This window comes from Numida meleagris, chromosome 2 (assembly GCF_002078875.1).
Source record: "Numida meleagris isolate 19003 breed g44 Domestic line chromosome 2, NumMel1.0, whole genome shotgun sequence".
Taxonomy (NCBI): Eukaryota; Metazoa; Chordata; class Aves; order Galliformes; family Numididae; genus Numida; species Numida meleagris.
Window position 1 is genome coordinate 35,778,542 of NC_034410.1, and position 25,829 is coordinate 35,804,370.

Below are 25,829 nucleotides of genomic sequence, written 5' to 3' on the forward strand. Positions count from 1 at the left end.
GTGATCTGTACACCATCCCTCTGCCAGTTCACACCTCTCCCACAAAACCGGGGGGGATTTTATTGTTTACCAGGAGATGTTATATCAAATCTGTTAGTCCTCAACCTACCATAAAGGCAGGACATGAAGAGTCATCCCATCAACATTTGTCCATGCACTACAGCATGAAATTGCCATCCACACTGTAGCAGTGAGTCAGTAGTCTGCCCAGATATGGCCCAAATCACATCTGTACCACTGGGAGATGTGGCCATGTACAGACCTGTCACCTCAAACAGCTACCTGGCATATAGGAAGAGGTACTGATAGGACTCTTCAGATTGTGCTTGATATCTCTGTCTGTTTTTAATGAAGATGTCATAGCCAGAGTTGGCTGGGGTCTATGTTTTTAGGAATCAATAGCTAGCACTGGCTCTGGTTGATGGCTTGTGTTGTTAATCATTTTGTAGCTTACAGTTTCTCAAACCCTCCTGTCCACAGTATCTAAGGCTTCCTCAGACATAAAGGCCTTACTCCTTCCTCTGGGTTTACGCTTTGCCCTGTCACTAGAGGCACTGCTATGGGTGCTGAGGAAGCAGAACCTGTACACCAAGGCTGCACCGTGTGAATTCTCACAGTCACTGAGTTTACTTGAAAACGTAATGATTTTTGTGTAACTTTATCAGAGTTTTACATATGTTCTTGTGCTGTGAGAGGAGTGCTTTATCAGCCACAAACATGAAGCAGAGGTGTGTGAACAACTGTATCTAACAACAATTTTGCAACTCTTATGTTTGCAAAGTTGCCCTGTCTGATTAAGATACAAAAGTTTGGAGAAGAGTTTTGAGTGAGGCTATACTTTGGATCTGAATGAGACAGGCAGTACAGAAGCCAGAATAACTTGTTTACACCCAGATATCCAGATCTTGACTTTTTAGTTTTCATTGTTGGAGTTTTTGTGATGGTTGTGATCTAATTCTGTTAAAGCTATAGATAACCATTGGCTCTATTCCCTTATACTCCAGTGTTGAAAATGGAGTCCTGTGGCCTACACAGTCCATATACTCCTGGTTTACCTCTTCAGTACCACAATGCATTTTCCAAGAACAGTGACATGACGTGCTACGCTTCAATGTTTGCTTCTTAACACAAGACTCCTTATGTAGAGAATTGCTGGTAAATGAGAGCATTGAATCATGCTTAATGCGAAGAACCTGTCTGGTGGGAGACCAGGATTGGAGTCTAATTGGGTTAGTTAGAAGTGTCACCTCTTTTGTATACATGTGGGGAAATGCAGAATTTTAAAGAGGGAAAACAGACCAAGCTAAGGACAAAGTCTTTGGAGTCACAGGCAGAAAGTGCAAGAGGCTGCATGAATGACATGAGAATCCTTGATGTCAACATGAATTTTATGTGATATATGACTATTGTCTATCACAAGAGCACTTTGTGGAAACTGTAGCACAGAGTAAAAGAATATATGGAGACCTAAGAGTATTTGGCTGACAGTTCTCTAAAAAAACAGACAATATAAATGCTGTTTAACTTTGTGCAGACTTAATGTGGAGCTGATTTATACAGTTATATAGCTCTCAGTTGTACTATAAATGATGTAGGTAGTGCTTTTATTGCTTTCAGTTATTAATTTATATGTTGGTCTAATGTCTAATTTATAGATGGTGATAATTACCTGACTTTTTCATCCTTACAGGTGGCTTTGTTATTGCAATGTCCCTCAGTTCTGTGATAGTCTACCTCGATATGAAACCACCCAGGTTTTTGGTAGGACATTGCTTCGCTCTGTTTTTACTGTAATGAGACGGCAACTGCTGGAGCAGGCCAGGCAAGAAAAAGACAAGCTTCCTCAAGAGAAACGAACACTAATCCTCACCCATTTCCCAAAGTAAGGCGTCACGATGTGATTATTCAAGGGTAACCACTTGTATGCGACTTTGACATGGAAATGTCAAAACCTGGGGAAAAGAGGACTGGGAGGGGATCTGATTAATGTTTGTAAGTATCTAAAGGGAACTGAGAGGCAAATGGATAAGGCCAGGCTCTTCTCAGTGGTGTGTGACAGGACAAAGAGCAATGGCCAAAAATGAACATAGGAAGTCCCATACAAACATGTGGAAGAACTTCTTTATGGTAAGGATGACGGAGCACTGGAACAGATTGCATAGAGAGGTTGTGGAGTCTCCTTCTCTGGTGATATTCAAGACCTGTCTGGATGCCTAGTTGTGCGAACTATTGTGGCTTTAGCAGGAGAGTTGGACTTGATGGTCTCTTGAGGTCCCTTCCAACCCCTACAATTTTGTGATTCTATGAAATGGAAAAGTGTGACTAGGTTTCTTACCTGCATCATAAAATCCTTTATTCTTTTATTCAATAGAAAATTAGATACTGCCACTTTTTTTTTTTCTGCCATTGCTTGAACTAGTGCATTTTATGTACACAGCCACTTCCTTTAGTTTGTTTTAGGGCTTTATTTTTTATGTAGGACTATTCATCTTGTCGGGGACTGTGTTCATTGCCTATTAGAATTTCTTTTTTATCGCTTTCATTATTTTCTATAGTCCTTGGAAGTAACATGGATCCAACTCTCCAAAACCATATGCTTACCTCTGATTTTGTGATGGAGCAGTAAAAAAGGAAGTGTTGTGCTGGAGTTTATTTACAGTTAAGCATTTCAGTTTAATTCTAAAGGGGGATCAATGTACTCACCCCACCCTCAGAAGACATAATTTAAAGAGCAGTCTGCAGTCAGTATGAAGCTACATCAGTGAATCCTAAACTCATGAATTTGATGTTGACCACTTGTTCTGGTACTAGTGTATTTGTGGCAATCTGTCACAATGAACCAACAGTTGGATTTGGGGGTGTGTGAGAGAATGACTTGTGATGAAATATGCTCAAATTTTTCAGTCCTTAGCTTCTATTTTACTACTGATTAAGGGTAGTGGTGGTGACTTGTTCATTCGTTTTATGCTCCCTGTTAAAATAGTGTATCGTTTCAACAAAAGCATCCTTATTTTGGGATGTTGACTTGAATCTCCAATCCATATTTTAAAAAAAAATGTCCTTCCTTACTGGAAGGGAACTGAATCTACCAGCATGCTGGTGGCACTGGTGCTATGGAGATTACTGTCTGGGGCTAGAGATGGTTAGTCCTCAAGGGAATGAAAAACAATATGGACTTTCCAAGGCTGGGTGGAGATAGATTTTGTTGCCCCTACTATTATTAACAGCAACTCTTGACACTTAGATCTGAGAATAGGATTGTGATCTGGCCCTGAGGTAGATATAAGAAAGGCTCTACACCACACTGGTACAAGGAGCAGATTTGCACAGGTAGAAGCTACACATATGCCCCTACATTTCCACAGCTTAGAAAAGTAATTGGACAACATTAATTGTTCACTTCAGTTGGGGAAATAAGAGAAGAAAAGCACTGTTTGCTGAGTGTTTTAAATCTTCTACAGTCTGCCTTGTCTGAAGCACTTGTTTCTGACTGCTGGTATTACACAGTGAGATCTGCCAAGGTGCTGCTGCTCAGAGCATGGAGTGGGAGTCCTGTGCTGGGCCTGGGCTCCCTCCTGCTTCTCTGAAGGGTCTTCCTGCTCTCATGAGAGCTAAATGGATGTTGTTCAAAAGAAATATAGTTAGAGACTTGTGATGTGACACAGCTGTGAGTATGCTGTCAGCAGTGCAGGTGATCAGTAACCCATGGATAAGAATGAGAAATGATATCTAAGGAGGGTTTCCAGGACTTCAGATTTCTGAGTTTCTTTGGCACAGGGACATGGCTGTATGAGTCTAGGAAACAGCCACCGTGGAGCTGAGTGCAAGTCATGCTGCCTAAAATGCAACCTTTGCTGAAGTTTTGTTTTCTCTTGTGCTCAGTCACAGGTGGTGAAGTTGCTTTCTAGCCAATATTAGCTGTAGAGATAGCAGCTAACACCACACGTTGCTGTGCTTACCTATAAAAATGCTGTGTATAAAATAGATCAGCAGGACTTGATCTTGAACATCCTTCCCCTGTTCACGAAAGTCTTACTCAGCAGTCCTGTTGCTTTCAGCTGGACATTTTCTGTAAATACAGATGACTCTAGAGAGTAAATAAGTGTCAGGCAAACTTCTGGTCTGAAAACTTCTGTTGTGCAAAATAGGATAAGCAGCTATCTTCCTTCAGAAGGGGAGTGGATGTATTAGCCACATGAAGGCAGGAGTGGTGGGCAGTCCACTCTATGGAATTCCTCTCACTTGGAATAATACTGAGAAAGGTTTAAAGTCATGTAGTTTCTGTAAGTGTACCAAAATGAGTTCAGAAATGCTATTACGCAAGCACAAACATGCAACTAAATGTTGCAGTAGCACACTTAAAGGAATGAAAATGTCTTCCTATTGTTAATAACTAACACTGGGATTTTATAAATCTGTAAGATACAGGAGGCAAGTCTATAAAACGCTGGCTCATCTAGATAGACATATTTTGTCATGTTTTGTGTAACATCAGTAGCTTATAATCTGTCTACATTCAGCTTTCTTATTAGTGCTCAGTTTTGGTCTGGAGAAGTAGTTTTGACCTGTTTTGTTGGTTTTTTTTTTCCTTCAAATTAGGCACATATTGTTTATAATCAAAGACAAATTGTTGTAGTTATCACCTCTCTATTGAATTAAGATAATTAATGTCTGCTTCAGTTTGTGATAGTGTGTGTGTGAGTTTATTTAAAGGAATTGACCAACAGTGTTTTCTTACAGAATAATAAAATATTCTTTTAATTAAAAAAAAAAAGCTTATTCTGAAAAAGAACCTGTTTTTAATGCTCCTATTAAGTTAATGTGCTTGTGCCTAGGTTCCTGTCAATGCTGGAAGAAGAAGTGTACAGCCCAAATTCTCCTATTTGGGATCAGGATTTCATGGTGTCTACTTCTCGAACTGGCCAGCTGGGAATCCAGACAGGCAAGTTGTGTTTAGTGACTGATTAAGGAGCATCTGGATGTAAAGTGCAATACACCTCTGCAAGTGATGAATTCTAAGGAATGAGAATTAGATATGCAGCTGTATCAATATCTGGCTACACCAAAATCAGACTGCTTCTAGTAAGAACAGGTGTTTGAGTCTACCATGTTTCTTCCTATAAAGATCCCATCCTGATGATTGAATCCAGCCAGTCAAAGGCGCTGGTGAAGCAGACTGGCTGCTGGGGCTCTCCTGAGTATGCAAGTGAACTCATGATAAGTGAGCAAGAACAATTGGTGGATAAATAGCTGCAGGACATCCTGGACAGTAATCCTCTTGCATGAGAACCCATGCCAGTCCACTGTCTACTTAGCAGCATTTTACCTTCTGCTTTGGGTGCACACAAGCACATGATTTTTTGGTGTTTGTATAGCTTTTCCTTACTTTGTTTCCTGTTCACGTGCCTCATCAGCTATTCTCCAGCTTTATTCACTTCTCTCCTAGGTAACCCAGAGGTCTGTAAGTCACCCTTGAAATTGCAGGAGTACACTGGTGATAGTTTCCTTTCACTCTCCCCATCTCCCTCTCCATTCTGCTCAACAGCATTTAAAATCTGCTTTTGAAGTTTATAGGTTGACTTGATTTTTCGTTATTTTCCTAAGTGAAGACCAGAATTATTTAATTCAATATTTTGCAACATTTGCTGATTATCAGTTGATTAAACTGTTATGTCAGGACTTCATATGATAATTAGTTTCTGAGATTAGTAGGGGAAATTCCACTGTGATAGAAACAGGCATTTTTTTTCTCAGAAATTCCTAATTTGGTTCACAAACTGGTAAATTATGCTTTAGGCACAAGTTTATTACAACTCTAAAGTCATCTTGCTCTCAGAGTTTATTCTGTCATGTACATTTCTGAAGTGCTTCATTTTAATTTGCAGCTCTTAAGCACTGGATTCTTGGCGTGAAAATGGCACAAAAGAGCTGTTGCTGGTGATGACACCAGGATAAAGGAATGCAAAGAGAAAGACTGCAGGTGTCCAGACTGTGAGCTGGCACCTCATTTCCCCTCCTCCCTCCCATTTTGGCCTTCCTGCCAAAAATCCTGACACAGATGAAAGCTGGATGATTTTGTGTGTGGTGTTTGGTTTTTTTTGTTTGTTTGTTTTTGTTTGTTTTTAAATTTAGAGAGAGGTTAGACTGTGACTTTCTGAAAGAGTAGTTTCAACCTCTTAACTGGTGTAACAAGTTCTCCCTCCCCTGAGTTTGATTTGCCCAACCAGCCTTTAAGTGCTGTTAAAGTGGACAAATGAAGTTGAATAATGAATTTTTACTTTTCAATGGACCCCTACAAAAAGTCTTTTCATGAGGCTAAATGCCTGTAACCTTGGCAGGTATCGTTTTCTTGATATGTGCTCAGCACTGCAGAATAATAAAGCCAGATATTTGCAGTGAAGTGAAACTAATGCTGTCATCCAGCAGTAATACAGTTCCTCATTAAGTTTAGAAAAAATACGTTAGAGATGAAGCTCTAATATCTCTGCTTGCCCACCAATTGCTCTGTTGCATATTGTTAATGTTACTTTGTAGGTGGGTGGCTGTGCAGCTGGGTCCATGGTCATGATAATTGTTTGGTCAGCACTGTTATGGATTTTGTGTCCTGATTTTTATTTGTGTGCCTTTCATACCATTGCAGTTATCAATCCTCCTCCTGTTGCAAGATCTGTTTCATATTGTGCAAGCCCGTCATCTCTGGAGCAACCCAACAGTGGAAATATGAGCCCTGCTTGCAAAGTTTCTTCTGTCCTTGACCCAAACCTAGGTAACAAAGATGGAGACTCATTTTCTTGCTTCTGTCAATGTTAACAGTAGTTATAGTATGTGATGATCGTTGCCTTCACTTTGCAGTAGCGACCTGAGGTGTTTTTACTAAAAACACACACAGACGCGTTTAGCTTTTCTCCACTATGGTAATATTTAACTGGCAGATACGGCAACTGTCTTTGGAAAAAAAAATCCATCAGTTTGTTTAAATTCTATTTATATGGTAACGGTTCTGTACGTGGCAGAGGTTGGAAAACACTTCACTTGGAGTACATGTACCACAACTGATGAAGGAAGGTTTCATTTAAATAGGAAAGGCAGAGTAAAAGGCCATTGCTTTTTATTTATTTTTTTTTTAAAACTTTCAAGGTACTGAAATTGCATACATATGAGCAATGAAGTAAAGAACAAACACGCACTAGGTTAAACATAATACTGGAATGAGGTGAGATTATAAAAAGATATTTTGGGGAAAAAAAAGCAAATATGTTGAATGAGTAAATTCTCCTCATAAACTTTTTTCAAACACCTCAGAATCATGAGCTTGTCAAGAGAGTCTGTGAGTCCAAGAGATAGTCACAAGCTTGTATGAAGTGAGTCCTCTAGGAAGCTGAAGAAGCTAAGTGAATTGTTTGTGTTCTCTGCGGAGGAACTTAAGGAGTCTTCTGAACTGTAGCCTTCTTTTTGAGGAACTAGTTGGGAGATGACTGTAAGAGTGGTAAAGAGTAGACTTGCTTATTACAGATCAGTAAAATGTGTGGTAAGTAGCCACAAGAAAAAAATGATATTTTCTCAGTGTGTGAAAAGAAATACGGAATTGACAAACTAATGAAGTTGTGCAGCTAGGCTGTCATTTCATCTGCCTCCACCACTATGGAATTGAAACATCACAGATACAAAACTGGCTTTTAAAGGGATTCTAAGAGAATTCAGAAAACTGTTAAATTGTAAGATTCACATTTCAGATGGTTAGAAGAGGCAGTAATAAACTGATAAAGAATTGAATGAATGAATGTATGTGTAACATGATATGTGGAAATTTGGTATTTACTTTTTAAAACACACGGATGTCCATGAAAGAATTGGTGAGCATTTGGAAGGAGTTTTGAATGACCTAGTGTACCTGGATTTCCAGAAAGCTTGTGACAAATTGCTTAAAAAAAGATGATTTGAGAAAGGAAATGAATCCATTAAGAAATAAGAAGGAAAGTTCATTCACATATGAATAACTTTAAAAAGTAGGAAATAAGTAACAGGAATAAGGAATTTCTGCAATGAAGCCAGGTTAACAATAAAATTCTATTGCTGATGAAACAATTATACTGCTTGAAAGTCTGAAAAGGAGAGTGAACAATTTGATAGTCATATACTTAGAGTACCATATCTGTGGCAGAACAGTCTGTACAATATATGTTAAATATTGGGCCTTGAACTATCTGGTGGTTTCAGAAGGATCTCAACATTATTGTGGATTTTCCTTAGGGTAAAACAAAACAAAGTGAAAACAAACAAACAAAAACGTAACTCACTGGTAAGTGCTGTTCACAGTCAAATTTCTGTATCCTGGCTCTGACAAGGAGCAGTATAAGGAAAAGGTAATTATGGAATGAAACTCCTGTCTGTTTACTTTCCTAGTATTTGGCTGTCTGCAGTTTGGATAAACCCTGAGCTAGTATCTGGATTTATCAGGATTGTACCCACTAGTCTTTGGTAGATACTTCTTTTGTGAATTTATATAATTACTTGCTGTTGCTATATTATGTGCTGGTCCACAGTTAGTAGTGTGGTTAATAATTAACTCAGTGTATTTTGATTTGGAAACTTTGTATGGATTTTCTAAGTCAAATATGTGTGACGTGTCAGACTGCATTTGTTATTTGGTATAAAATAAGAGTGAAAAAAATCTATAATGGATACTTAGTTCCCGTGAATCACAAAATGAGATTTTATGTTATCCAAAAGTGCGTATTGAAAACTTACCCTCCAGATCAGCAGCACCAAATTTCACTGCAGAGGGTGCTGAGGCAAACAGAGAAGTGAATAATTTCACTATGACTTTGTAGAGGTACAGAACAAGGAGAGGTATATTCACCCTGGTACTATAGGAATAAAAAAAATGTATAAATCCCCATACTTCACATACAAGCTGAAGAATATTGCACAAGTGCTAGAGTACAGGACAACTTAACAAAAACATATTTGAGAAATGAGATGGGATAAAATACAGAAGTAGCAAATAAAAGCATGAAGAAGTGTTGAGAGAGAAAGGAAGGAAAGCAGGGGAGAAGTGTTAATTAGTCTTTCTAATATGCATCAGTCTGATCTAAGGCCTGAGTTGTAAGAAGAGAAAGACAGGGTGATAGTCAAAGAGACAAATGTTAATGGGAATAATAATCATTATTGTGGCTTTCCAAGACGGAAGGAAAGGAACTTTCTCAGGATCCACCACTTATTTTTTCACAGTTACATTAACTCTTTGCATCTGACCAAAGTTAAAATAATGCCATTTTTTTCCTGTTAGACTATGCATGTTACACATGTGTTTAGTTCAAAGTATAATCAATAGCTTCTTACATATTGTATCTATTCTTGAGGTGGCAGTGGAATAATAACACTTTATTAAAATAGAGGAGTCTTACAAAAAGTCAAAAATATTTTCAATGTTGTGTGTGCAGCAGTGCATATTAGTGAGCAAAAAGTCAGTTTTGATGGTATTTTTGTGACTGTGCAAGATAAATTTGCCTTATAATTACATCAGCTAAGGAATATTTCACACTGTGTACTTCTGTACCGACATACCTTCGTTGACAATTTGGCCTCAGTCTAAAAATTTGAAAAAAGGATTCTTAATGTAACTTTTTTTAATCATTCAATTTAAATGGATTGGGTAAATCATAGTTTCTATATTTACTATACTGGCATGTGTATTTGTTGGAAAGTACTGTACTTTTCAGATATGCTGTCACCTAATCTTGCTATTTTGTTTCGATTTCTTCTAATTTTGTACTGTTTGTGAACAGCTGATGTCAGACATTGTCATCCTGTTACATTTGGAAGGACAGCATGTCCCACAGTCTAAGTGCCTTTGTCATCTTGGGGAAAAAGAAGTGAAGGCCAAAGAGCTTAATTCCAGACTTGTAAATGTTATCTAACCTCATGCTCTGTGTTAACTGAGGATGGATAGTATCCTGCGCTGTAAGACTGAGCTTTATTAGTGCTGCTCCAGGTTACGTTGTGTTGCTGGTTTCAGAGGTTAACTTGTGTTCTGGGTCCATGAAGCAGTGTCTTACCCCAGCATTCATGATTAAAGAAATGGAGTCTGAAATAACGTATGTTCACTATGTTGGTAATATATTCCTTATTGCAGTGCTTCTTCACCCTCAGTGTTCACCTCATTTAGGATTTTTGAACAGCTGATGCCATTCAAGTTTTCTGTAGATTTGTACTAGCAGAGTTCTTGGTATATTAGTATTTAAGATACAAATTTATTTTCTATCTATTAAAAAAACTTCAAATCCTAGCTTCTTATTAGTAACTGATTGATTAGGAAAGTGATTAACCTTCAGCTTATCTGTGAGAATATCTATACTGATTCACAGTCATGCTCTGCTTCCTCTTATCCGGTTTCATGAGTATAGTGATTAAACTTTTTGTTGTGACAGTTTGGTCATTTCTAATTTGTCCTGGTTTTGTTTTATAGGAGAAAAGAGAAAAAATAATGAACCGTATTCTCTGGAGGATTCTAAAAGACCGAGGGTTATAGGAGATATTCCTATTGAGTTGATCAATGAAGTAATGTCAACAATTACAGATCCTGCGGCAATGCTGGGGCCAGAGGTGAGAAACGTATAGATCTGATCTGTAAATGGCCAATTTTTAATAAATATTCCACATGAATTGAGTAAGATAAGAGTCCACAAAATGTACCATACTATCAGTAAGAAAAATATGGACTTTAAAGGGGTATTTGTCGATAAGCAAACAATATTGGTGAAATGCATAATTAACATGAAGAATAGTTCTAAAATTTTTAATACTTTATGTACTGTTTGCAAAGAAATTTGGAAACTATACTAGTGAAGAAGTAGCTCTGAGGTTATTTTGTAATGTACTTTTTTAGCAGGATGATTCCAGAGTATGCTTTTTTTTGTTAATCATAGATGCATCGTATCAGACAAGGCAAAATATGTTCAAATCCTGCAGAAGGATGAAAGACTCAAATTTAAATCTTCTGTCTAGTGCAGAAGAGCTGGTCTAAACACTTAGTTACTCCTTCTTCCACAGTTGCTCTTTTTTTCTTTCTGCTGGAAGAGAAAAACAAACAGAATTGCAGAATTGCACACTTTTTTTTGGCTGTCTTTTCCTCCTCCTGTTCTCTTTGCCAGGCTACGTTTTGCAAGCAGCTCTTGTTTGCCAAGATTTAGCTAGAGAGTGCTGAAGATTTGGAACCACCTACATTTTTTGCTCAAGATATATACTGTGACTGATGGCTTTGCATATTTACAGTCTAGATGTTGGGGCTGGCAGTGACTAGAAACTCAGCAGCCAAAATTTTCTCTAAAAAGTAAACAGTATGTGCATTTGGCATTGTGAAAGGATCTTGAGAAAAGTTAAATCGCCTGTATGAATTTCATCTCTGTACAATATACATATGCAGTTGCTAGATATGTAATGACAAAATTAAGGAATTAAGAAGGTTGGGGTTTTTTTTTGTATGGTGTTTTTTTTTTTTTTTTGCTTTTATGATAGCGATGTAGATAGTGGAAAGCACTATTAAAATGAAAAGATAAAACTGTGCCTTCAAAACCATTAAAATCTCTGTTTTGCAGTACATGTAGGCAAATCCATTACAATTTCTGTCTAAGCTAAAGAAAATGTGAAGACATAGTGGCATAGATTTCAACAGGATGAATGTTATCATGTTTTGGAACTTGTTGAGATATAACCATCACTGTTGCTACCTAATCTTGAAAAGAAGCTTGAATATGCCTTTGTATACTGTAGCATAGGTTTTATATCCTGCTTATTTGATGGTGTCACTTCTGCTAAAAAAAAAAAAGAGTAATCATCGACAGCTCAATTTTTGTATAAAAGATGGCTTGGGAAATGAGCAGAGTTTGTTTCTTAAGGTTGTTCCATCAGAGGATGTGAAATGTACACAATGTGATTGTGTTCCTCTTTCGTACAGACCAACTTCCTCTCCGCACATTCAGCCCGGGATGAGGCAGCAAGACTGGAGGAGCGCAGGGGGGTGATTGAATTCCATGTGGTTGGGAACTCCCTGAACCAGAAGCCAAACAAGAAGATCATGATGTGGCTGGTCGGTTTGCAGAACGTGTTCTCCCATCAACTCCCTCGAATGCCAAAGGAGTACATCACACGCTTGGTCTTTGATCCGTGAGTACGGCTGGAGAGGATTTTCATGAGTGAGATGAAGAGAGCACGGTACTTGTTGCAGGCAGTGATTTTAGAATGGGCCAGCCCAGTTATAGTAGAGGGGAACTCTGCCCCTGCTACACTTTTCACCACCTCTTTAAGACACTGTAACTGTTGACCAGTCTTACTCACAACAAAATACTATTTCGGTGGCTGAATTAATAAGTGCTGCATTAATGAAGCTCCTACATATGTTATTCTTATGATTGTTAGAACCAAAAATCAGAAAATAATTATGGTGTGGTCTCTGGGCCCATACTAACTTGCAGACTGCGCCATCCTCTGTTTTTGGAGTTTGTAAACCAAATGGCAGTAGAGATTGAAGGCTTTTTAATGAGAAGAACTTGTGGAATTTATGAAGAACAGCATTTAAGTCAACATGGGGAGAAAGCTTAGAATCACTCCTCTCAGAAGTAGGTTACTTTTCTCTTTATCAGTGAAAGTTTCCTGCCTTGCTTTGGATACAAAGCTGCACCACAGACACTTGCAAAGAGATACATTGGCTGTAGCAGCATCCATAGGTTGCATGTGGTCCTTCACCTACCCTAGCGACCTGATGAATTGTGCTTAAGCAGGAAAAGGTTTTTCTCTAGGTTCACAGTTATTTAAGCTCTGCCCATTCTGATTTTTATCTTCCATTTAGCTGTTGTATTATGTGGGTGTTTTTCTTCTGTTTACAACATTCTTTTGCTATTGATTTCAACCCTTTACAGCTTCAAGGCTGTCAGGTATCAGTCTTCTTTTTAATCAATACATTGAGGCTATTTGTAGCCCTGACATTTTCTTTACCTTTTCCTCAGAAGCATCTATTTTTTCACTGTTGCACTTCTTACAGAGTCTACTTACTTCCAACCAATGTATTTTCCCCAAATTTCTGGCTGTGAACAATCCATGTCCAATGAGGATCTCTCTCTCAGCTATCTTTGCTGACTGCAGCACTTCATAGTGTAGTGTGCCTCTAGGCTCATTGCTACACGTCAGTAGAGACCTCAAAATGAGCTCTACTTGAGCTGATCTAGCCAGCTGCCCGTCCTAGTTAGTGGTAGAACCTACCTCCACCACCGGTGATATCAGCCACTGTCTTTGTGCCTGGTATTATTGCTGTAGCAGTTATGAAAATGTTTCTGGATTGATTTCTTCTGCTTTTAGGATTTCTTGCACTTCCCTCTGCATTACTCTCTCAGTGCCAGCAAGCTCTGCTGCTTCATGCTCTGTGCAGTCTCTGAAGCACAGGCAGCCCAGTGCTGGGACTGGTGGACAGAATTTCAGTCTCCAAGCATAGAAGACCAACCCTGGGACTTCTTCCTGGGCTCTTCAGAGGAGATCAGCAAGGTTCTTGTGAGGACCAGCACTAGTCTGGACTCTTTTGCTTCTCCTATGTGAGGATAAGTGCTGCTCGGTTATGAGGGAGAGCTTTTCTGAATTCAGGAGTCTTAGCAGCACTGTGATCTCAAGCAGGGGCTACTGGCTGAGGGAGCTGAGGTTCCCCAATAACCAAACATCTAAGTAAATTATGAAGTGGTGGTCTTGGGCCATGGCCTTCTCCCACATTTCTCTAGGTCCATCTTTATTGGGAAAGACTCTTCTAGTAGGTTGATAGGAACTGCTAGTTGTTAAAGTACTCATCAGTACAGATATAGCTGGAGAGCAGACGTGCTTAAGAAAGAGATACGGATATTGCTACAGCAAGACTGTTGCTCCCCTAGGTGCCTTTGTTGAACAATTGACCCAAAGGAAGCAAAGCAAATAGCCTGGATGGCTGAGAAACCCAGTATCTGCCATGATGTCCAGGAACACTACTTGGAGACCTGCACTGAGTAGTGGGTACACACAGACCTCATCCAATAGGAGATACTGGAGTCTAACTGTTCTCTTCCCAAGATTTTTCAGCTGTTAATATAATTATGATCTATTTTGTTCTTATATCCAAAGTGGTCATCTTTACTTAATCTTGTTTCAACAACTCAAACATGAAGAAACAAAATTAAAAACACAAGCTACTACATTGCTGCTGTCAATCTACAAATAAAAAGCACTAAAATAAAGACAAAAAAAAAGAATATGTACAATATATAAATTCTGCTTCAACAGTGACACATAAAATACAACTACTTTTCAGACTGACCTTTTTTGGAAGAGGCTCATTTTTGGCACCAACTTTTCTTCACACCAAAGATATCTTCTCTGAATTTACAGTATTGTTTATACAATTTATATTATACTGTGCACTGAGTAAGCTAGAGAACAGCTGCAGTGTAAATCTTACCAGACCTTGAGGATGATGCTAAAATTCTTGGTCCTTGATGTGAGAGTTCAGATTGCACCTTGCTTTATCTTTTCTGACAGTGAGTGTAAGTGCAACAGAAATGGATATTTATTCTGGTCTTCATTCCACTAGGAATTAGATTAGAAATATGAAATATAATTTCTTGCTTGATCAGCTGTGTTGGAAACTGATAGCATAGCTATTCAGAGTACATGCAAGGAAACAGGAATCCCGTAGAAAGGACTTGCTGTCCTGTAACTACATTAATTTCTAATTTAGTCAGGCTAAGATTATACTGAGAACTAGGCAATGGCACAACTGTCAGTAATATAGTCAACAAAAGCAATATAACTCATTAACTGGCATTACTCTAGTACATAGGAGTACTTGGCAAGGCTAGGACACACTGCATAATGGTGAATTTTACGGTAAATTCAAAGCATGATGTTAAAACAGAAACTCTTCAGTAGGTACAAACAGATAACTTAACAGAGGCATATACAATTGCAGTGGCACCATGGAAAAAAGTGAATCAAGTTTCTGAAAAAAGGAAAGTAATGGCACATTATGTACTATGTACATGAATTAAAATGAATTTTTTTTTGTCTACTCAGGAAACACAAAACTCTTGCATTAATAAAAGATGGTCGCGTTATTGGTGGTATCTGCTTCCGAATGTTCCCTTCCCAGGGATTTACAGAGATCGTTTTCTGTGCTGTGACTTCCAATGAGCAAGTCAAGGTAAAAGTAACTCTCCACTGGAGTACATTAAGTGCATATGAGTTCCATTTACCACCACATATACTGCTACTTTTGTGAGTAGCATTGAATATATTGAGCTACCAAACAGAAATAGAATTTGAAAGATACAGTGATTCTGAATATACTATAGAAAACCTAAATAATTGTGCAGATTCAAAATCATCAGAATAATAGTAGGACTATTTGCTAAGAAAAAAAATCACATTCCTCAACACAAAAATAATGGTAATTTTTCTCCCATCCTTGGATTATTCACCCTTTTCTTCGGCAGCTGCCTCTCAGTGTGGCATAACACCTCACAGTTGGCTGAAATAAGTATGGCTTGCATGTGTTTGTAATCTATGTTCAATCACTTTGTGATGTTACACAACTTCAATGAAAATTAGATATATCAAATAAATTAGCTACAGTTTTACAACTCAAAATAAGCATACACTATTTTGCATACTTATTTTTGAGTCCATTTTACAAAATGTTCTCAGTGATGACCTGTAATACTGGGAGAATGTAAAGCACTATAAATATATAGGAGATTCTTCTCCCCTTCCCCAGAATTACAGGTAAATCTAACTGTGAGTATTTGGTTCAGGATTTTGCCTTTAGATGGTGCTGTAGCTATATGTTTTTCAGTTGAAATTGTTAAAGCTGAGATGTGGATTAATTTTGAGTTTCTAGCAGCTGAACAAGCAGAAATTGTGTGAAAGCCTGTGACAACTTTTAGTACTTGAATTATATTTGAATTTATGAGACTCTGGTTAACATTTCCATGGACATAGCAGTATATAAAAGTACTCAAAGTGTTTTATATGAAAAGTAACAGAGCATGCTGTAGGTATGCTTATTCTATGCTTAAATAATTCATAAAAGGTGTTTTAATTAAACTCAAACATTCAAATGCACTACAGGAGTTAGGCTGCCAAAGATGTGTTGTTGTTCTCAAGGGGTATCCTTTCCAAATATAACAGAACAAAAAATCTGACTCCTCAGAGTACCTACCTAGGTTGCAAATACGCACATAAAGCACAATTTCTTCTGTTACCCTTTGGGGGCCTCAATGTTTGCAGAGTTCAGTTGACTATTTCTTGATTTTGGCCTTCCCACATTCCTTTCTATGTAAGATGACCCCTAGCAGCAGATAAGTGAGAAAAAACAAATGTTCACACAGGGATGTTACTGCAAACTCTTGGGAAAAATAAACTTGGGAAAAATAAACAGGTTTTAATCCAGTTTGTGGCTGGAGTAAGAGATATAGGTAGTGTTTTGTGTGTGATCTTTAAAAGTTAATTTGGTTTTGAGATAGATTGATGCCATATTATAAAATTATTTTAAATTGTATTGTACGTGGCTTTGTTTCTCTTTAGTATTGTTGGACTTTGGCAAGCATTTGTGAGAACAAATAAATCCTGGGAAGGTTATAAAAATAATAAATCAACTAAAAATATTTGAGCTAATTGTCATCATAATTTCTGGAATTTCTTAGAGATAAAAAGATGATACTGTTAGAGATTAGCTGCTTTGGGATTACTGGAATGTTTTGCAGTGTTTCAAGGTGTAAGTAAAACGTCTCACACAGTGTTTCTTGCACCATGTTGATGAGAAGGGAAGTGAAAAGCTTGGATGGCTTGTGTACTTCTCACTTGCACTTAAGGAAAATACTTTTCATTAAAATTTTTGAGACTTTTTGTCCTCCCTTGAGTCATCAAATTTGCAATTAGAAAGTCTGTTTGTTATTTTGAGCACTTGTGAGTTCTAAGAAATGCTATGCCACTTAACATGCCATCAGTTGTAAAACTGCTTTCTAATTAATGCTGTATACAATATCTGCCACTTTAACAAATGACCATTCTGCTGTAAGAGCTTCCTCAAATTCAGAAGTGCTTATTTTTACATACGTGATGTCTTCATTTTGAATATGAAGTCTGAATAACAGATGCTCCAAACAATATCAGGAAAGGAAAGATTAATGCGCTAATTTTGTGCCTGGAGTGGTATGCTTTTCAAGAATGAATGTTGCTACTTTTTCACTACTAGTGTATCACTGTGTTTTGTTTTGAATTTCAGCAATTACCTAACTTGCTTTTATCTGGCTGTTTCCATGTTTGAGGCTATTAAATTTTTAGTCATAAGTACAAGTTTTCTAATGTACATTTCCTAGTTCCGTAAATAAAATTTGCCCCAGCTTTCAAGAACAGTATTCAAAAACATTCTATGTACATTTGTTAAAATATCCTGTTATTCTCCATGACATTAAAATTGAACATATGGAGGAACAACACATTATTATGGGATTTCCCGTTTTTTACATTTATCTCGCAGCAGAAGGTGAGGACTATAGCTTGGAAATGTGAATAAATGGAAAATTTAGTTTACTTTGGGGTTGAATGAAAATGAAAATTATTCCTTTGTGCAGTCAGAAGGCACAGCTATTTATTTTTATGCTACTTATTGTGGTAATAGCTATTTCACTATTCCCCTTTATGCCCCGTGATCAAAGATGAAATCTTTGAGAAGAGGCTGTTTCTGCTGCAGATACACAGAACTCAGTAAAAGAGAGGCCAGAATGGATTCCTCAAGAAGGAGTTAGTGTGGCAGTCCCTCTGTCTTGCAAATTTTAAGTGATGTGACGAAGAAAGGATGACTTATTATTACAACATACATAATTTTGTTTCTATTAGTAGATGGTAACTTAAAAGAAGAAAAATTATTTGCATGTTGAGTTACACCTTTCAAGACAGTGCACCCCTTATGAGGCACACTTTACCCCTAGAGAGATAATAGGTTTGGGGCTCTCCTAGATTAAAAGAGAATCAGGCATTAGAAGCTGCCATATTTTGTGTTCCCTGCTAGGACACAGAGATATCCTTACAAGGCTGAAAACTATTAGGTCTTGAGTACGCCTCACTAAGTTATTTATGACAAAATCTTTAAAACAGGGTCTAGAGGAAACACTGCATTTTGTAAACCAGTTTGTAACAACTCTTGGTCCACAGTTTCTAATATTTGCAGTCCCCAAAGGCTTCAAAATGTCTTTTTTATCCTACATTTCACACAGGGATATGGAACTCACTTAATGAACCATTTGAAGGAGTACCACATCAAACACAACATTCTCAACTTTCTCACGTACGCAGATGAATATGCTATTGGCTACTTCAAAAAACAAGTAAGTCACTCTGAGAAATTACTTTGTGCAAGAAGTTTACTTCTAGCAGTGACCAAACTGAATATCAGACAGAGTAGTTAGATATACATAGTGTGAAACTGCAACTAGACATAAGGAGTTTTAGTTTTACTTTTTATACTGTGAGGGAGGTGAAATGGAAAATGTTGCCCACAGAGGTTGTAGAACTTCTCTGTCCTTGGGAGTCTTCAAAACTGGACAGGGCACTGAACAGCCTGATCCGAGGATGTCCACAAGTCCCTTCCACTTCCAGCTATTCTGTGATTAAATGTACAACACTGAGTTTGTTCTTTACACATTCAGAATGAATAGAACGTAAGCTTGTGATTCTGCTATCAGATCTATGCAGACAGACTCCTTTTCACCTCTGAAATGTCCCTTCCTAAATTTGAATTTGCTCAGTATCCAGGTAAGTCTGAAGGCTTTGACTGTAAACAGTGAGGCAGAAGTCCTGGTTGGCTTCCTGTTTTTTACCAAGGTTTTATAGAAACCACTGTAACATAAGAATGAAATAGAGCCCACGTGAGAGTCTTACACTGTTTTTTATTGTGTTTGTTTTTCACTTTTTTTTTAAACTATATGAAGACTGCAGTATATCAGTATATATATTTATATATATATAAAATTACAATTTGGTTCTAAATTATCATAGCCTTTTCATTTAAAAATACATAAGAAGAAAAGAGCATAATGACAACTTCAGTTTATTTCTTTTTCAGGGTTTTTCCAAAGATATCAAAGTACCGAAAGCAAAATATGTTGGCTACATCAAGGATTATGAGGGTGCCACGTTAATGGGATGTGAGTTAAATCCAAGGATTCCCTACACAGAATTTTCAGTCATCATTAAAAAACAAAAGGAGGTAAAGGTTGAAATGAAACATTGAGTATTGTCATCTGTTTAGATGGTCAGAAGCCATCTAGGAACACTGTTTAGAAACAGTTCAATTAGTGTCAAGTTCTCTCTCATTCTCTTTGATGCTTTAAACATTGAAGTGTATATTTTTCATTTAAGTAATCTTCTTTTCAAATCTCAGTGCCATACTTTTGCGGTTTAAGCATTAAAAAAGTACCGATATTTTGATCTGTATTTAGTAACTAAATTGATTCATTAAGATATATTAAGATTTTAATGTTTTAATGTACAAATCTAGAGTGGGTTTTCTTAAATTCCAGGTTGTACCTTTTTGAAGTTAATGTGAGGTGTCTTTTATTTAGTCTATCATCGTTTTCAATATAATAACAATTTATAAGCAAAATAATTAAGACATTTCCAGTTGTGTTTAAATACTTTCCTGGACATTTAAAGGAATTACACTGGATATCAGGAAAAGGTTCTTCACCAAAGGGTGGTCAGGCACTGGAACAGACTCCCCAGGGCAGTGGTCACAGCCCCAAGCTGCGAGAGTTCAAGAAATGTTTGGGCAATACCCTCAGACATAGGCTTTGATTTTTAGATAGTGCTGTGAAGAGGTCCTTTTCAACTCAGGATATTCTATGATTCCAGTACAAAATTTCTTAACTTACTGGGAAGGTTTTGATAACTAAAGTCCATATAGCACAAATCATCATTTTTACCTCTTTTATCCGCTTGTTTGGCTTACAAGTGTCCTTTTGGACCCATCATCTCCTTGTGGATGGGATGTCATATGAGTGCGTACGTAACAGACTTATCTCTTGTGGTTTGTTACAGTGGCTTCTCTTAAGCATGCCTAATAGAAGTAATACATTTATAGGCTCAAACCATCTGGGTTGGGGAAGCCTTTTCTGTCATTTATGAGTAGAATATAGGTTCCAAAGAGTGGCATCAACTTTGACTTCCTAAAGGCAAAGTCTTCAGTAAGAACATCCCTGACTAATGTCTTAGCAAATCCCGCATTTACATGCAGGCTTTGAAATCTCCAGATACTTCTAAAATATTGCAATATGAGAACAAATGTGTCTTGAAATTTCTGACCAGGATGTGTGGGAATAGTTTAAAAGGGCCAGCTGTTGAAGTTAAAGGCAGTTCCCCGACAACTTTGGGGAAATTTCCTTCCCTACATCTTCTGCCACCTGCCCAGGAGCTTTGCAGGTTGTGATCAGTGAGCTATGACTCCTTTACTCCAGACCTGTACCTAAGCAGACATCTGAGAGACTTTCTAGACTTGTCTACAGAATTAGTCCTTGGCCAGGTATCTCGCCTCTGTTACCAACTTGTATTTGTAAGGACCATAAGGTTCAGGATATGAGTGTTTTTTTGCTCATCACTGTTTTGCATTAATCCTCTTGGTTACTTTGGAGCACATCAACTCTTTTTGTTTTCTCTGCTGCTTTATTACAGATCATTAAAAAGCTCATAGAAAGGAAACAAGCTCAGATTCGAAAAGTTTATCCTGGCCTTTCTTGCTTCAAAGATGGAGTACGACAGATTCCTATAGAAAGCATCCCTGGAATTAGTATGTATCAACCTCTTTTAATGTAGAACAGAAGCAGAACAACCCAACAAATGTCCAAGATTATAAATACTAATACAATCACATGTTTATTTTTTACTAATATGCAATTGATTTTTCCTCTGTTAATTTGATTCCTATGAAGATTATTGCATTTCCACTACAATTGATGTCTTCAGTTCTTCCTCAAGGCATCCCAGGCTGATGCTCCTTTGTGTACATGTGTTTAATTTGGTTTACATAAAATCCATCTTTGATTTATATCATAGTGTAGTCAGCAATTTCCTTGTCACCACTGATGCACTGCACTCCTGAATAAGGTTGAATTCTGTGTTAAACGTGGACTTAGAACAGGACAAAACAGATTCAGAACATTTAAGTATCTTTTTTTTTTTTTTTTTTTTTTTTTTTTTTTTTNCAAAACAGATTCAGAACATTTAAGTATCTTTTTTTTTTTTTTTTTTTTTTTTTTTTTTTTTTTTTTTTTTTTTTTTTTTTTTTTTTTTTTTTTTTTTTTGCTCAGCACTATTTTTCTGCAGTTTATTCTATTTCCTTAGGGAATCAAGATGAACAACCTTTCCATCTTTTTCTTTACAGAGATTATGGAAAAATATGTATTGAATTACTTTTACAAATGGGTGTATCACAAAATAATATTTTAGAATCTTTTGAGCAGCCTGGAAGAAGGGCCATGCAGAAAATGGAATGGGGCTCTAAGTTAGATTGTTGTGTTTCTTATTAGGAGCAGCTTTTATGAAAACTAACCCATTTCACTATGACAATGCTGAAATTGCTTATATTTTTAGAACTGCCATAACTCAGTTAAAGTTTTGACCTACTGTAGTTCTCATGTAATCTCTCATACTGTTGGTGTACAGGAGAGACTGGCTGGAAACCAAGCGGAAAAGAAAGAGGGTAAGTGCTGCGCAGAGAAAAAATGAAGTGGATTTGAAATTCCTTTGAGAAAAGTCTTTCAGTAATGTCATTTGAGATTTCCTTCCATGCTTTGGAAAATAGATAAGCGATCTGCCAGGGATGTGTTCTTAAGACTTTTATTTTACTTTTTATTTTGCTTGAATTTTTGGAATTGCTTTTAGGTAAGATGCACTTTACTGGAATGAAGATCTGGGATTCAAGCTAATCTTTTTGTATTAATATTTTCTTTCAAGTAAAGAGCCCAAGGATCCAGATCAACTTTACAGCACGTTAAAAACCATCCTGCAGCAGGTGAAGGTGAGTGCTCGTTCTAGCTTACCTTCTATAAAGATTTTTAAATAATTTCTAATATAGAGTTTCCATATTAGATACCTTACTTTTTTCTTTACCAAAGAGCCATCAAAGCGCTTGGCCCTTCATGGAACCTGTGAAGAGAACAGAAGCTCCTGGATATTATGAAGTTATAAGGTTTCCCATGGGTAATGCCATTAACATTTTTTAAGTATAGCGTTTAAAAATCTTTATAGCTAGAGGCATAACAGTCAAATTGTAAACTGATTGTTTTATGTTAGAAGATACACTATTTGCAGCTGGATAACTTGCAGCTCTGAAGTGCTAAGAGTATGAAGCTGACATTTGAAATTTGACTAGTTTGTGATCTTTCTGAAGCGTTTATGATCTATCTGTGAAATCTCAGTATGCCCTTAGAGGTTCACTGTGAAGCTCTTAAAAGATGCGGTCACCTCAAACCCTCTGGGATTTAGCTGGTTTATGGGAGTCATATGAATATGTTCTTGTGTGATAACTGGTCATTGCAGTTCCTACTGCTATGCTAAAGTCTCATGGCAAACTTTCAAGAACACCTGTCTGAATTGCTTTGAAAACTAGATTTAAACTTTCTAAATCCTGTAGAGAAGACTTCATCAAAAGTGCAAGAGTTTTCAATTTAACCTTTAACAAAGGGCTTGCTTGTTTCAATTTAAGTTTAGGAAAATACTTTATTCAACTGCAATATGAATCATTTCTTGTAACTTTTATCTTTGTGTTTTAGACATGCCAGAGCTGTCTATATTTTTTTTCCCATGCAGCTATTGTTTATGCGGGAGTACTTGCAAAGGAAAGTACACAAAAACTGATAACATTTTTCTTTGCTTTTGACTACTGTCATGTAACTTCTATAATGATTCAGTGCTATTCTAAATAGATGCTTGTTTTGATCGCTACTGCAGCAGATTTAAAAGTGAATCCTGTGAATCCCTTCATTGTTTATGCAATGCTCACCTCCATCTTTCTGACTTCTGTATCTTTTAATGTTATTAGAGAATGAAATACAAGTTCATTGCAGGCTGCTATCAATCCTTTTAGTGGAGCAGTGTTCATGTTGCTTTGTATAGACTCCTGGCATGTTTGTACCAATTTGTGTACTTATTAAAGTAGCAGTCAGCTTCCTCAGTCCCTGACACGAGTGTGTTTTCTAGCAATGAAGAAAAAGAACATTGAGTACCATCCCTTGGCAGAGTTTTCTTTCTCTGCCTTTCTGATGTGTGTTCTCTCCTGTGTTCATACAGAAATAAGGATTTTAAGTTAACATGCATTTTGTGACATCATCATTATTCTTTACCTATATGCTCCTCAGGTCTCCACCAGCAGAGCTTGCAACAGCTTTGCCTCACAGAGCATTTAGAGGAGATTTAGGGACACTTCACACCCACAGGAAACTCAAGACAAGTACAAGGACAAGAACAAGTCTTTAATCTTTTAAAGAATTAAAAATAAACTCTACACAAAATTGTTCTCACAGTAAAATATTGCTTAGGACCAGGGGCTCACCTGGTCTTGTTGAAGCTAAAAAATGGAATAGGCCTTAGGCTGATGCAATTAGAAATAAAGCAAACTGTACCTTTACCATTTCATGTCAAGTGATACATCCACGTGAAGGGCTATTGCATAAAATACTGTTTGAATCAAACACTGTTAATCTATTTTTTCCTGTACAGATCTCAAAACAATGAGTGAGCGACTCAAGAATAGGTACTACGTGTCTAAGAAATTATTCATGGCAGACTTGCAGCGAGTCTTTACAAATTGCAGAGAGTACAACCCCCCCGAGAGTGAATACTACAAATGTGCCAATATACTGGAGAAATTCTTCTATACAAAAATTAAAGAAGCTGGATTGATTGACAAGTGACACTTTTTTTTTTTTTAACAACCAAACCAATCAGTGTGCCTACTTTATGGGCAGGGGAAGCCATTATATATCTGAGTTGTGGGACTATAAGGTTTTGAAAAACTTCTCTTCAATGATCAGCACTTTTAAAAACCCTTCCAGTTTTGCAAACATGTATTATAATGAAGTTACAAAAATTATTTTATTAAAATGCTTTATAATGTATTTAATTATTGATTTTTTGTGTTCCCACTACCGTATGTTCATCATAACCTTCCCAGCCTCAGAAAAACTACAAAGTACGGGGAGTTGTGCTTGTTTGGGAATACGAAGAAAATTCCCAGACAATGAATGTTATAGCTTACCTAATGCAGTAACCATTTGAAGAGCTTTATAATTTTTTCCCATTAAAAAGAAAACAGTGAGGGAGAACAAGGGGAGGGAGGGAATGTCTGAAACACTTGTTTCATTGTAGAATCTTTTTATAATATATTATTTTTTAAAAGAAACACGCAGCTGGTTGAGAAGCTGTGAGAGAACAGCCAGTTCCAAAAAAGAACTGCCTACAACATTTGATAGATGCAAGTTTTTCTATTCTTTTTTTTTTTTAATAAATATTTAACCTGCAAATTGTAGTCTCATAACCACTATTAAAAAAATAAATTAAAAATCTGACTAGGTATGTAATGTCATAATGACTTATGCAGGACATAAGTACTCAAAATATCTTCAAAGGCTCCAATTTAATTATACTAGATTTAATTTTAATTGGCTTAGTGACATTAAGGTTTTGATGCATTTCATGATCCACCCCATTTACTACTCTTCAGTTATAAATCGTTCAGGTTATTCAGCAGAGACAAGACTATTGTACACAAAAGTCAGTGTATGACAGCTCCAATCTTATATACTTGCTTCTGTGGTAAACTGGATTTTTCTACCAAGCTTTATTGTAAATACTTATAACTGTGATTATTTAGACCCAGGAGCATACTAACATTTTACAACTCACGTTAGCTTTTATTCAAATTGAGCACATATGTAATATATATTTTGCTGCCTACACTACATTTAAGAGGTACTTCTAACTTCCTAATTGAGATAGTACAAGCCAAAAAGTCATCACTTGACATTTTCTAATTAGAGTTTGTAACTATAATGCTTTCGTGAAAAATTTAACCCTCATTCTTAGTGTTTTATATTTACAGATGATACACTGGTAACGTTCAGTAGTTAGTTATAAGGCTGAAGAAACCCCACCCTATGCTGCATCAAGGAATATATTCCTGCAAAATACCTGTGCAATGTTAAAGCAGTTCAGCAAGTAGAGGTCAGGAACTATCTGGAAGTAGTAAATGCGGTATACAAGGTATTCAAAATATTCACACTAGAATTGCCACAGTGTTTCACATGAGATTAGCCTGACCTACATTTGGATCTATACCTAAGGTACAGAGATTTTTATTTTTATTTTTTTCCACTAGCCAGTACCAGATGCTATGATCCCGTTTTGTAGATTGGGCCTACAGGTGCACCTGTAAGCTTAGTATCCTGTGAAATTTTGTTATTTTCAGAGTAGATTTTCTTATTGTATTTCAATCAGATTGTCTCTTCTATATTGAAACATTTGTTTTCTAATTTAAGAATTAATATTTTCATAGATACTGTGCAATAAAGTTACAGTAGAATATGTGGTTTTGCAAATGCTTTAACAGCTGATGAATTTTACATTTGTAAAATTAATATATTGTATTGGTACAAAATAGTTTTAAATTATATATGTACAAAATCTTACTTGGTCTCCTCTTTTTCATTAGTTCCTGCATTACAAATATACACACTGAAGCAATCTCACGGCTGAGTACCATGAATCTG

The 25,829-nt window shown here is 36.9% G+C and overlaps 1 protein-coding gene across 1 annotated transcript in view; it reads left to right on the forward strand.

Moving 5' to 3' along the window:
* Nucleotides 1-25,748, forward strand: part of KAT2B (lysine acetyltransferase 2B) — a gene marked incomplete at its 5' end in the record, with an annotated part of 41,891 nt that extends 16,143 nt beyond the window's left edge. Inside the window, 13 exon segments of the mRNA XM_021385454.1 lie at nucleotides 1,691-1,882; nucleotides 4,836-4,942; nucleotides 6,641-6,766; nucleotides 10,469-10,605; nucleotides 11,957-12,165; nucleotides 15,085-15,211; nucleotides 18,285-18,395; nucleotides 19,133-19,276; nucleotides 20,737-20,851; nucleotides 21,727-21,763; nucleotides 22,018-22,081; nucleotides 22,179-22,263; nucleotides 23,782-25,748. Of these exon segments, the coding sequence (XP_021241129.1) occupies nucleotides 1,691-1,882; nucleotides 4,836-4,942; nucleotides 6,641-6,766; nucleotides 10,469-10,605; nucleotides 11,957-12,165; nucleotides 15,085-15,211; nucleotides 18,285-18,395; nucleotides 19,133-19,276; nucleotides 20,737-20,851; nucleotides 21,727-21,763; nucleotides 22,018-22,081; nucleotides 22,179-22,263; nucleotides 23,782-23,975 (1,648 nt within the window).